Here is a 14,242-nt window from a genome sequence, read left to right on the forward strand (position 1 = left end):
GCAGAAGACAGGCTGGGAAAACAAGAGGCCAGCAACCCTAAGGTCCCAAGAAAACAGGTGCATCTTGCTTGGGTTCTGGTCAATAATTTGGACTCTAAACATTCCCTCAAACACCCATCAACAGAATGACTAGAGGGAGGAGCCCCCAAAACAGAAAAGACTCAGAGATTACGACTTATGCTACAGATTTACAAATGGATGCAGATATAACCAAGATGTCAGAGATGGAATTCAGGCTAGCAATTGTGAAGACAATGGCTAGAATGGAGAAATCAATTAATGGCAACATAGAGTCCCTAAGGGCAGAAATAAAAGGGGAATTGGCAGAACTGAAAAATGCTATCGATGAGATCCAATCCAATCTAGATAATCTAACAGCTAGGGTAACTGAGACAGAACAGAGAATAAGCGATCTGGAAGACAGTATAATAGATAAAAAGGGAAAAGAGGAGGCCAGGGAAAAACAACTCAGAATCCATGAAAATAGAATCAGAGAAATAAGTGACACCATGAGGCGTTCCAATGTCAGAATCATTGGAATCCCAGAGGGAATGAAGAGAGAGAGAGGGCTAGAGATGTATTTGAACAAATCGTAGCTGAGAAATTCCCTAATCTGGAGAATGAAACACACATTCAAGTCCTAGAGGCAGAGAGGACCCCCCTAAGATCAAGAAAAACAGGCCAACACCCCGGCATGTAATAGTAAAACTTGCAAATCTTAGAACGAAGGAAACCATCTTAAGGGCAGTTAGGAGGAAGAGAGTCCTTACGTACAGAGGGAGGAACATCAGAATAACGTCAGAGCTATCCACAGAGACCTGGCAAGCCAGAAAGGCCTGGCAAGACATATTCAGGGTACTAAATGAGAAGAACATGCAGCCAAGAATACTTTATCCGGCAAGGCTTTCATTTAGAATGGATGGAGAGATGCAGAGCTTCCACGACCAGCAGACTGTAAAAGAATATGTGACCACTAAGCCGGCCCTGCAAGAAATATTAAGGAGGGTTCTATAAAAGGAGAAAGACCCCATGAGTGATCTACAACAGAAATTTACAGGGGCAATCTATAAAAACAAAGTCTTCACAGGCAACATGATGACAATTAATTCATATCTTCCAATAATCACTCTCAACATGAATGGCCTAAACGCTCCCATAAAATGGCACAGGGTTGCAGATTGGATAAAAAGATAGGACCCATCCATATGCTGTCTACAAGAGACTCATTTTGAACATAAAGATCCATCCAGACTGAAAGTGAAGGGATTGAGATCTATCTTCCATGCTAGCGGACCTCAAAAGAAAGCTGGGGTGGCAATTCTTATATCAGACAAATTAGAATTTAAACTAAAGTCTGTAATAAGAGACACAGAAGGACACTATATCATTCTTAAAGGGTCTATCCAACAAGAAGATCTAACAATTGTAAATATCTATGCCCCCAACATGGGAACAGCCATCTACATAAGCCAACTGTTAACCAAAACAAAGAGTCATATTGAGAACAATATGTTAATTGTAGGAGACCTCAATACTCCACTCTCAGCAATGGACAGATCATCTAAGCAGAAAATCAACAAGGAAACAAGAGCTTTGAATGATACACTGGACCAGATGGACCTCAAAGATATTTACAGAACATTCCACCCTAAAACAACAGAATACTCATTCTTCTCGAGCACACATGGAACTTTCTCCAGAATAGACCATATACTGGGTCACAAATCAGGTCTCAACCGATACCAAAAGATTGAGATTATTCCCTGCATATTCTCAGACCATAATGCTCTAAAACTGGAACTCAATCACAAGAAAAAATTGGGCAGAAATTCAAACACTTGGAAGCTAAAGACCACTCTGCTCAAGAATGTTTGGGCCAACCAAGAAATCAAAGAAGAACTTAAACAACTCATGGAAATCAATGAGAATGAAAACACATCGGTCCAAAACCTATGGGATACTGCAAAGGCGGTCCTAAGGGGGAAATACATAGCCATCCAAGCCTCACTCAAAAAAATAGAAAAATCCCGAATTCACCAACTAACTCTACACCTTAAAGAACTAGAGAAAAAGCAACAAACGACGCCTAAGCCACGCATTAGAAGAGAAATAATTAAAATTAGAGCAGAAATCAATGAATTAGAAACCAGAAACACAGTAGATCAGATCAACGAAACTAGAAGTTGGTTCTTTGAAAGAATTAATAAGATTGATAAACCACTGGCCAGACTTCTCCAAAAAAAGAAAGGACGCAAATTAATAAAATTATGAATGAAAAGGGAGAGATCACGACCAACACCAAGGAAATAGAAACAATTATTAGAAATTATTATCAACAACTGTATGCCAATAAACTGAGCAATCTGAATGAAATGGAGGCCTTCCTGGAAACCTATAAGCTGCCAAGACTGAAACAGGAAGAAATTGACAACCTGAATAGGCCAATAACCAGTAACGAGATTGAAGCAGTGATCAAAAACCTCCCAAAAAACAAGAGTCCAGGGCCTGATGGATTCCCTGGGGAATTCTACCAAACATTCAAAGAAGAAATAATACCTATTCTCCTGAAGCTGTTTCAAAAAATAGAAACAGAAGGAAAACTTCCAAACTCATTCTATGAGGCCAGCATTACCTTAATCCCCAAACCAGGCAAGACCCCATCAAAAAGGAGAATTTCAGACCGATATCCCTGATGAATATGAATTCCAAAATCCTCAACAAAATCCTAGCTAATAGGATCCAACAGTTCTTTAAAAGGATCATCCACCACGACCAAGTGGGATTTATCCCCGGGATGCAAGGGTGGTTCAACATTGGCAAATCAATCAACGTGATAGAACACATTAATAAGAGGAGGGAGAAGAACCGTATGGTCCTCTCAGTTGATGCAGAAAAAGCATTTGACAAAATACAACATCCTTTCCTGATTAAAACTCTCCAGAGTTTAGGGATAGAGGGAACATTCCTCAAGCTCATAAAATCCATCTATGAAAAACCCACAGCAAATATCATCCTCAATGGGGAAAAGCTGAGAGCCTTTCCCTTAAGATCAGGAACACGTCAAGGGTGCCCACTCTCACCACTGTTGTTCAACATAGTACTAGAAGTCCTAGCAACAACAATCAGACAACAAAAAGAAATAAAAGGTATTCACATTGGCAAAGAAGTTAAACTCTGTCTTGTCACAGACGACATGATACTTTATGTGGAAAACCCAAAAGACTCCACCCCCAAATTACTAGAACTCATCCAGCAATTCAGTAATGTGGCAGGATACAAAATCAATACACAAAAATCAGTTGCTTTTTTATACACTAACAACGCAACTGTAGAAAGAGAAATTAAAGAAACGATTCCATTTACAATAGCACCAAAAACCATAAGATACCTCGGAATAAACCCAACCGAAGAGGTAAAGGATCTATACTCTAGGAACTACAAAACACTCATGAAAGAAATGGAAGAAGACACAAAAAGATGGAAAAATATTCCATGCTCATGGATCGGAAGAATAAACATTGTTAAAATGTCTATGCTACCCAGAGCAATCTCTACCTTCAATGCCATCCCGATCAAAATTCCAATGACATTTTTCAAAGTGCTGGAACAAACAATCCTAAAATTTTTATGGAATCAGAAAAAGTGGATGAAAGACCTCAATGTGAGACAGGAATCCATCAAAATCCTAGAGGAGAACATAGGCAGTAACCTCTTTGACATCGGCCACAGCAACTTCTTTCAAGATACATCTCCAAAAGCTAGTGAGACAAAAGCAAAAATGAACTTTTGGGACTTCATCAAGATCAAAAGCTTCTGCACAGCAAAGGAAACAGTCCACAAAACAAAGAGGCAACCCACAGAATGGGAGAAGATATTTGCAAATGACACTACAGATAAAGGGCTGGTATCCAAGATCTATGAAGAACTTCTCAAACTCAACACCCAAAAAACAAATAATCAAGTCAAAAAGTGGGCAGAAGAGATGAACAGACACTTCTCTGAAGAAGACATACAAATGGCTAACAGACACATGAAAAAATGTTCATCATCATTAGCCATCAGGGAAATCCAAATCAAAACCACACTGAGATACCACCTTACACCAGTTAGAATGGCAAAAATAGACAGGGAAAGAAACAACAAATGTTGGAGAGGTTGTGGAGAAAGGGGAACCCTCTTACACTGTTGGTGGGAATGCAAGTTGGTAGAGCCACTTTGGAAAACAGTGTGGAGGTTCCTCAAAAATTTAAAAATAGAGCTACCCTATGACCCAGCAATTGCACTCCTGGGTATTGACCCCAAAGACACAGATGTAGTGAAAAGAAGGGCCATATGCACCCCAATGTTCATAGCAGCAATATCCGCAATAGCCAAACTGTGGAAATAGCTGAGATGCCCTTCAACAGATGAATGGATAAAGAAGATGTGGTCCATAAAAAAATGGAATATTACTCAGCCATCAGAAAAGATGAATACCCAACTTTTACATCAACATGGTTGGGACTGGAGGAGATTATGCTAAGTGAAATAAGTTAAGCAGAGAAAGTCAATTATCATATGGTTACACTTATTTGTGGAACATAAGGGATAACATGGAGGACATTAGGAGAAGGAAGGGAAAAATGGGGGTGGGAATTGGAGGGAGAGATGAACCATGAGAGACTATGGACCTGAGAAACAAACAGGGTTTTAGAGGGGAGGGGGGAGGGGGGATTGGTTAACCCAGTGATGGGTATTAAGGAGGGCACGTACTACATGGAGCACTGGGTGTTATACGAATACAATGGATCGTGGATCACTACATCAAAAACTAATGATGTATTGTATGGTGACTAACATAACATAATAAAATTAAAAACTACAAAAATAAAAATTAAAAAAAATAAAATGTTAAACACTAGGTTACTATATGACTTTCCTAGATGTATACTCAAGAGAAATGAAAACATTGTGTCTACATAAATACTTGTATGTGAATGTTCATAACAATGCTATTCACAATAGCCAAAAAGTAGAGACAACCCAAGAGTCCATCAACTGATGAATAAGTAAATAATATGGTATATCTGTAGAATGGATGTTTCTTTGGAAATAAAATTAGTGATACATGCTACAAAATGGATGAGCCTTGAAAAACATTTTGCTAAGTGAAGGAAGCCAGACACAAAATATCACATATTTTATGATTCATCTATATAAAATGACTATAATAGACAAATCTATAGAGAGAGAAAGTAAATTTGTGGTTGCCTATTCCTTTGGGTTCTGCTGAGAAATGGTCAGTGACTGCAAATGGGTGCAAAGTTTCTTTCTGGGGTAATGGAAATTTTCTTAAACTAAGTGTGGTTATGGTTGCCCAATCCTTTAAATACTAAAGCCACTGAATTACATAATTTTAAAAGGTGAATTTTATAGTGTATGTATTATAGCTCAATAAAGCTGTTATAAGAATCAATGAAATCAATTCTCCTTACAACCAAGGAAATAAAAAGTGTATTAGTATCTCAATTAATGGAGGAAAAGCATTTGACAAAATTCAACATATATTTGCAATAAAACCTTTCAGCAAACAACAAATAGAATGGCACTTCCTTAACATGATAAAAGACATCCATAAATAATCTATAACATCATATTTAATCATGAAAGACTGAATATTTAAAAATAGTAAGAATGACCTCTCTCACCACCACATTTCAGCATCATACTGGAAATACAAGCCAGGTTAATGGGAGGGAGGAAAAAAGGAAAGAAAAATCTAAAGTGCAAAGAGAGAGAGAAGTTGGGATAAGAAATAAAGACACTAATGATGGCAGAGATGAGGAAAATGATGATGATGTGAAGAAAAGCAGAGAGAAATCTGGGGCAAGAGGTGCTGCATGACAGCTCTTGTATTCCCCACTTTATTGCCTTGCTTCTTGCAGCAGGTCCTGGAATGACAGCTGGATCCTATAACTTTGTCTCATGGCAGTTCTGCTAAGTGACAGTGGTAAGAGGAAATAGCCCAAGAGAGGTCAAATTCTTATGGTAAACAGGGGTAGGTTGGGCCTCAATGGGGACCTTGTACCTCCTAAGTCAGGTGGTTTTGCCCTGAAGGAAGGAAAAGTTCCAACTTATCCATTGTCATCAGCTCCAACTGTAACTGAACATAGCTAGAAAGTGGCTAAAAATGGAGGTAACAACACAGGCAGAAGTGCGGCTTGACAATTTGACCTCTGAAATTCTGTCCAATCCCATGATTCTCATGTATATAATGTACGTTTCATAAAATGCTATCTTAAAACTCATAATTTTATTAAGTCTCCGTTTAAGGTGTTTTATACTCACATAAATAATAGCAATAAAATCAAAAGAGAAAAAAGGGAAATTGATTATAGAAGACTCCTCAAAAAGGCCTACATATTTGTAAGTAAAAAATAAAACTCTCAAAAAAAAAATCCCTCTCTGTTTACAGACCATATGATTGTCTATGTAGAAAATCCCACAGTATCTGCAAAAAAAACCTCCTAAAGCTAATAAATGAGTTCAACAATTTTGCAGGGTATAGAGCCAATATACAACAGCTGGTGACATTTCTATATACTAATACTAAACAATTGAATATAAGATTATTAAAAATTACATTCATATTAGCACCAAAAATGTGGTACTTAAGAATAAATCTAATAAAATATGTGCAGGATCTGTGTGCAGAAAAATATAAAACACTGATGAAAGAAATCAAAAGCCTAAGTAAATGGAGAGATATAACTTGATGATTAGTTAGAATACTAATAGTGTTGGGACATCAGTTCTTCCCAGTCTGATCTAGAGACTGAACAAAATCCATCAAGAGTTTTGTAGATATCAACAAGCTCATTCTAAAATATGTACATAAAGTCAGGGTAAAATAGAAGAGCCAAACAAGTATATTAAAGGAGCAGAGAAGAGAATAACATTGGAAAAGTCACACTATCAATTTCTAGACTTATTCTAAAGCTCTGTAATTGAGAGAGTCGGTTATTACAAAAAAAGGGGGGGGGAATTTATGTGAGATGATGAATGTGTTAATTGACTTGATTGCAGTAATTCTTTCACAAAATATACATATATTAAAATACCACATTGCATGCCTTTTAAAAATCATGTTATACAACCCAAATATGTATCATGTTTTTGTCAACCATGTATCAATAAAGCTGGGGAAAAAAAGAGGGTTTTGGTGAAAAGATAGACCACTTGTTCAGTGGAACAACATAGAAAGGGCCAAAATAGATGTACACAAATGTAGTCAACTGATTTTGGACAAAAGGGCAAAGGCAATTCAAAGAAGAAAGGATAGACTTTTTAGCAAATAGTATCAGAAAACTAGACAACTATTTGCAGAGAAACGAATTTCAATACAACCTCATACCTTAAACAAAAGTTAATTCAAAATGGGCCATAGACCTAAATGTAAAGTGTAAAATTCTAAAATTTACAGAAGAAAGCACTAGAGAAAATCTACATTGGTTTGGCAAAGAGCTTTAGACATAGAACCCACAGCAGAATCCATAAAATAAAAAAAATAATGGCACTTCATCACAATTAAAAACTTCTGCTTTGTGAAGAATACAGTTAAAGGTCTAAAAGTACAAGCCACAGAAAGGGAGAAAAATATTTACAAATCACATAGATGAAACCCTCAAAACTCTAGAATAAGAAAACATGGACCCAGGTTTTTTTTAAAGGCAAATATTCAGAAAAGACACTTTAACAAAGAAAATATACAGATGACAAATATGTTTATGAAAAGATGTTCAGCATCATTAATCATTAAGGAGATACAAATTAAGACCACAATGCAACTGGTTAGTGTACACCAATGAGTGTGGCTAATAAAAAATAAAATCGTGACAATACCAAATGCTGAGGAGGATCCAGAGCAAATCAATCTCTTGTACATGCTGGTACACTTTGCAAACTGATCCCAGATTTCTTTCTTTTTTAAAAAAGTTTTTTTTTTTTTAAAGATTTAATTTATTTATTTGACAGAGAAAAACACAGCAAGAGAGGGAACACAAGCGGGGGGGTGGGAGAGGGAGAAGCAGGCTTCCTGCTGAGCAGAGAGCCCTACACGGGGCTGGATCCCAGGACCCGGGGACCATGACCTGAGCAGAAGGCAGACGCTTAACGACTGAGCCACCCAGGCGCCCCCCAGATTTCTAAGAGATTAGAAAAAAGATGAAGGAAATAAAGAGTGCTAATATTTTGCTGCAAAACTTGGAGAATGAGAAGTGGATTTAAGGTGGATTGTTTTATTCAAATGAATTCTCTGAATTTTACACGATTTCCACACTGTGCATGCAATTCTTTTGTAATCAGTGGAAGAATTTAAAAAGAGAGGAAAAAAGAAAAATATCCTCAAGATGTAAAGTCTGGTAATGACCAGATACTAAAAATTATATAAATATTGGGTCAGGATGACAGATAGAGGCGCGTTTCTCTCGTCCTACTTCAAATCCTTTTTAATGACAGGAAAGGCAGGTTTCGGTATATAAAGAATAACTCCAGAAGGGCACGGGGAAAAGAAAGGGCAGATTCTTGGAGGATGGAAAGCAGATGGGGCAAGGGCACTGAGGTGGGGGCTGTGGTGAGAAGACTGGGGGCCCTGAACTGAAGAGGGGGCGCCGGGGGCGGGGGATTGTGGGCCCAGAGGCTCCCTACTTTGGAAAGGGGCGGAGCTGGGAGCCAAGGAGAGCCTCCCAGGTCCAAGGCAGTGGTGGGTGTGAGTCTTGGGGATGGGGTGGGGGAGTGCGGTGTTTGGCAGGAAGGGGAGGCCTCTCTCCTGGCAGGAAGCTGCGCTACGGGAAGAGGGAGGAGACTGCGGCGGCGGCAGAGGCTGGTGGGAGCCAGATGTGGCAGAGCAGCTGCCGCCAACAGTGAGGCTGAGGGCCCGTGAGCCGAGTGCTGGGGACACCGCATCAATCCGCTTCACCTTCCTCACTGCCTTCCAATACACGCTTCCCGTCTACGGATCCTCCCGTCTCAGCTCGTGCAAGCACTCAGCTCATCGCCTGCTGATCCTCTTTCACCACTGGCTCACAGCGGAGGCAGCGCTGCAAGGTGTCCCATTTGGGCACGTGAGGGCCGCGATCCCCGGACTTGGGGAGGTGGGCCCTGGACTAGAAAACTGGAGGATGGGGGTTGGTGGGTGCCCGGCGGGAAAATTGGGGTCGGTGCTCCGATGAGTGATGAGGGAGACTAAGAAGGGTAATTTGGGAACTGTGGTATGTGTGTTGGGGGGAGCTGAAGAGCACCTGAATGATGTACAAAGGTAGCCAGGCATGAAAATACATTTGTTGTAGGCGCTCAACAGGAATATGGGGATGACCAGGAAGAAACATGAAGGAGAGATGAACACCAGGCATGGGGATGGGAGGCAAAAGGGATGAAGAATAGATGGCAATAGGAAGGAGACAAGGGGAGTGACAACATTAGTAGAAATGGAGTAATGGAGTGGGGGCTAAGAAATGGTAAATATTTGTGTTTGGGATGGGGGCTCTAGGATGGCAACAGAGGATCAGGCATTATGCAAAAGAGTCTACTCCCTCTATCTGGGGCCTCAAACCACTATAACCACCACAACCACCTCCTCTCTAATCCTGCAGCACAGCCAAAGAAGCCTGGAGGGAGGGCACTGAAGGCAAATATGCAATAGCATCTTGATATCCAGTATTCCTGCTGGACACATCTGAATAACTTGGGCAGAATGTACGTGGTGCCCGGGGAATTTGCAATACAGAGGGAAAAAAGCTCACACTATAATACACCAAATATTTCTCCCTAGCCTCTTTCCACCTCCTGCAGGTATGAAGACCCTTCACAAAAAGGCAGCTGCAGGGCAGCAAAGCAGGGAAACTGTTGATCATCACATCAGATCTGCAAATATGAGGAAGAAAAAGACCTGTCAAAAGAAACAGAGGGGCAGACCTTCATCCCAGCCTCGAAGGAACATAGTGGGCTGCAGAATTTCACATGGATGGAAGGAAGGTGATGAGCCCATCACCCAGTGGAAAGGAACCGTTCTGGATCAGGTGCCTATCAATCCCTCTCTTTATCTGGTCAAATATGATGGAATTGACTGTGTCTATGGACTGGAACTTCACAGAGATGAAAGGATTTTAAAGCTTAAAATCCTTCCTGATAAGGTGCCATTTTCTCGAGTCAGAGATGTGCACCTTGCAAATACCATAATTGGTAAAGCTGTGGAACATATGTTTGAGGGTGAGCATGGTTCTAAGGATGAATGGAGGGGAATGGTCTTAGCCCAAGCACCTATCATGAAAGCCTGGTTTTATATTACCTATGAGAAGGATCCTGTTTTATACATGTACCAGCTTCTAGATGATTACAGAGAAGGAGACCTCCGTATCATGCCAGAGTCCAGTGAGTCTCCTCCAGCAGAGAGGGAGCCAGAAGGAGTTATAGATGGCCTCATAGGTAAACATGTGGAATATACCAAAGAAGATGGCTCCAAAAGGACAGGCAAGGTCATTCACCAAGTCAAAGCCAAACCCTCTGTGTATTTCATCAAGTTTGATGATGATTTCCATATCTATGTCTATGATTTGGTGAAAAAGTCCTAACTGTTAGGGTAAACTTTGCCACATTTGTGGAGGCAAAAATATGTTTTGGATACACACAAAAATGTTACTTTTCAGTGCATTTAAACTTAAGGATCCCTTTTAACCCAAAATCTTAACCAGCATAACTGTTATTTGTTCTGAAAAATACAATTGTATATGGACATGACATACTGTGTAAGGAATTTGTCTTGTTGAAAAGATTGGGTGTGTTTGGTGGATGGAGCATGAAAGGAAGGGACAGCTGTAAATGCAGGCTATGGATAAACTTAGGCTACTATCATAATTAGTCATCTAAAAAAGGAATAAGAATTAGCTGGTCTGGTCTAGAGAGGGAGGAGGAGAAGGAACTAGAGATGGCCTCTGGGGGGAGGGAGAAGGGGAGGTGACTGCTTAGGAAGAGGTGGGGCAGAGCCAGAAATGGAGAGGCTCTCTGGAGGAGAGATGACCTAAGAGAGAGGCACCCAACTGGGAGGGGGTGGAGAATTAACAGAGAGAGAGTGAGATCTTGGGGCTTAGAGGAAAACAATACCTTGAGAAGAAAGGGAGACAAAGAAGCTTTGAAGAGGTCCAGAGCAAGGGGGAGAAAGAATTTGGTAGGAATCTGGAGAGGGGCTAAAGGATACTCAAAAGGAGGGTCTATGCATGAGTAAGGAGCCAGAAGGGGAGGAACACTGAGGAAGAAAGAATTCCACAGAGAAAGACTGATAGAGGAAGTGAGAACATAGAAAAGGAGGTATGGGGAGTGGGGCTCGTGAGAGATGGGGAGGCCCAGGAAAAAGTTGGACTTCTGGCAGTATCCACATTGTTCTCCCTGGCTCTGTGCAGAAAGGATGTGACAGCTGTCAAAGAACCAAATGGATTGGACTTCCAATACTATGTTGAATAGCAGTGGTGATAGTGGACATCCCTGCCGCGTTACTGACCTTAGGGGAAAAGCTCTCAGTTTTTCCTCATTGAGAATGATATTCGCTGTAGGTTTTTCATAGATGGCTTTTATGATATTGAGGTATGTACCCTCTATGCCTATACTCTGAAGAGTTTTGATCAAGAAAGGATGCTGTACTTTGTCAAATGCTTTTTCTGCATCTATTGAGAGGATCATATGATTCTTGTTCTTTCTTTTGTTAATGTATTGTATCACGTTGAGTTCCCTAAATGGCATTTTGACAAGGATGACTCAAAAGTTAAGCAGGAGCCAACTTTATACCTAAAAGGCTTTTCTTACTTCAGGGAGCTCATGCCACACCTGCCGAGTAGAACCCCAAGCCTTAGCCTAAACACACTGACCTGATACTCCATGAGCAGGGGGCTGTGAACAACCTCCTCACTTTTCCCAGAGGACCCAGGTGCAGTAAATCTTGGACCTGAAGTTCTTGGTTCATTCCCCTTATGCTGGATAAACTGTTCTTGTGGGGAATGGTTCAGCGGGGTGCTCAGGACTTAAGAGATGTGCCACCTTGGGATTGGAAAGTATTTTATCAAAAAAAAAAAAGGAACCTTGCTGAACACAGGTACAGGAGTCCCCTCACTGTTCTTTCTCCTACTGGACTGTGCCTTGCCTCCCTATAGAGGAGGGGCATCAGAGGATTGAGCCTAATGTTTCTCTCCAGCACATGGGGAGTACTTGACAGTCCATGCTTCTCTCAGCAGCTGCCTGAAACCACAGGTGGCTCCACCCAATGCTTCATTGAATAGAGGTCTGCTGCCTCCAGAAGCCCCATTCAGGCTATACCCCGACAAAGCTGGTGGCTACCGACCCTTCACAGGTACATCCTGGCAAGTCTTGCCCACGGAAGTTTGCGCAGTTCTGTTTCCAGGTGAGATGAATGGCATGGAGCAGTTGGGCTGGGAGTTGTGACTTTGTATAACTAACTCCTTCAACTGTATAATGCCACATAGAGGGGTGGTGGATTGTGGGGAGAGGGTGAAATAATCCCAATAAAGTCCCTCAGAAATACTGTGTCCTGACACATTGGGTCTGTGTTCTCTTTTTCTCCTCCCTCCTTGCCTTTCCCCAGTCCTGCTGTGGAAGTTTCCTTCAAAAGCCTCTCTCTGGTTTCCCTACCTCACACTTCACTAAAATATACCCCTGCCCTCGAAGAAGATTTAAGGTGACCCCACTGCCCAACCTTCCCTAACTCCATGCATAGGAGGGGGAGGGAGAGGCAGAGAGCTTCCAGAAGTCAAAAGGTGGTAATTCCATTTCATTCTTTCCACCCAACATAACCTGAAGCTGTTTGCTTCAAGAAATACAAAAAGCAAGCCCACCTCAGCATAGCAGGCATTAGTTTTCTTTCATACATCACAAAATTCAGTCTAGCAAAATACCTGCTGGCCACCCATTGGCCAATTTCAGCCAGCTATCATGTTTTGTTTGATCCTGATGTTTTCATTTGTTATTTTTAAATTAGCTACTGAGACATGTGGGAGATTTCACATTAAAAAATCCATAATTCTGGCCTGCCTGAAAAAAAAAAAGCAATAAACTGAGGATTAGAGCCCATATTCCAACAAGGATACAAGCAGGTGGGTGTGAGGAAGGGCTCAGCCCATTTTAGATTCTGAATGCTCTCTCAGCTTGGCCATATGTCTAGTTGGCCTGCTTCACTCCAATAAAAATCCCAGTTGTCCCCTGGAGGCATTTGCCTTTACAGTTTTGGAGCTAGATCCATGGGAAACTGCCTAGCCCCTTTTGCCTTACTTTCTCCCCATTTGCCTTTGAATTCATTTGTTTTATCTTTGTCCTCCAATACTTATTTTAGGTGGGCTCTCTGCCAGGCAGTCTTCTAGGGACAGGTACTGATGATACAGTAATGAACAAAAGAAATAAATAAAATAATCTTAACCTCATGAGACTTACATTTTAGTGTGGGAGACAGATAGTAGCCAAGATACAATAAGTAAAATACAAAGTATTTTCAAAGTGGTAAGTGTTAAGAAGAAAAAATAAATAAGGCAAGGAATGGAAAATAGGAACTTCAGGTTAAAAGCTGAAATTATACCAATAGGGAGTCCGGAGAAGGTCTCACTGAGAACATGACTTTGTAGTAAAGACCTGAAAGCAATTAGAGAACTGGCCCTGTGGCTATCTGGGTAAGGAACATTCCACATAAAACAACAGCAAGTGTTGAGGCTCCAGCCAGGAGTAATCTTGGCATGTTCAAGGAATACTGAGGATACCAGCATTGCTGAAACTGATTGAGCAAGGTAGAGAATATCAGAAAGTGAGTTCAGAGAAGTGATGTGGATCTGGGAGAAGCAGATAGCTTAGAGACTTTAAGGTCCTAGAATGAAATTTGGCTTATACACTGAATGTGATGGGGAGCCATTTGAGTATTTTTAGCATAAGCACGACTTAATTTGTCTCATATTTGAATAGGATCACTCTGGCAACTCTGGAAAGTAATGTGTATGGGGTTCAAAGATGGAAAAAGGGAGTTCAAATATACTAACAAAACAGTGGAAAGCCCTAGAAATAAGTTTGCATATAGGAAACTTGAATCATAATAAATATGACATTTCACATGAATGATGAAAAGACATTTTATTCAATAAATGATGCTGCAACAATTTTTTTGTCATATGCCAAAAAATAAACCCCTAACACAGATAATACATTCCAAGTGGGAAAAAAA

The 14,242-nt window shown here is 40.7% G+C and overlaps 1 protein-coding gene across 3 annotated transcripts; it reads left to right on the forward strand.

The window, feature by feature from the left end:
- The first annotated feature begins 8,843 nt into the window (after nt 1-8,843).
- LOC118529882 (spindlin-2) lies at nt 8,844-10,773 on the forward strand. Of its 3 annotated transcripts, none has more exons than XM_036082884.2 (2): nt 8,844-9,131; nt 9,809-10,773. In XM_036082884.2, the coding sequence occupies exon 2, from the start codon at nt 9,831-9,833 to the stop codon at nt 10,605-10,607; it is 777 nt and encodes a 258-aa protein (XP_035938777.1). In that variant the 5' UTR covers nt 8,844-9,131; nt 9,809-9,830; the 3' UTR covers nt 10,608-10,773. The 3 variants fall into 3 exon arrangements, with proteins under 3 accessions (XP_035938777.1, XP_035938779.1, XP_035938778.1); XM_036082886.2 differs by having other exon boundaries at nt 9,829-10,773; XM_036082885.2 differs by having other exon boundaries at nt 8,844-9,084.
- Nucleotides 10,774-14,242: the final 3,469 nt, after the last annotated feature.

The sequence above is a fragment of the Halichoerus grypus genome, chromosome X (assembly GCF_964656455.1).
Source record: "Halichoerus grypus chromosome X, mHalGry1.hap1.1, whole genome shotgun sequence".
Classification (NCBI taxonomy): domain Eukaryota; kingdom Metazoa; phylum Chordata; class Mammalia; order Carnivora; family Phocidae; genus Halichoerus; species Halichoerus grypus.

What these genes read in the sequence shown, in the direction of transcription:
- LOC118529882 (XM_036082884.2), top strand. Translation starts at nt 9,831, where the DNA reads ATGAAGACCCTTCACAAAAAGGCAGCTGCAGGGCAGCAAAGCAGGGAA.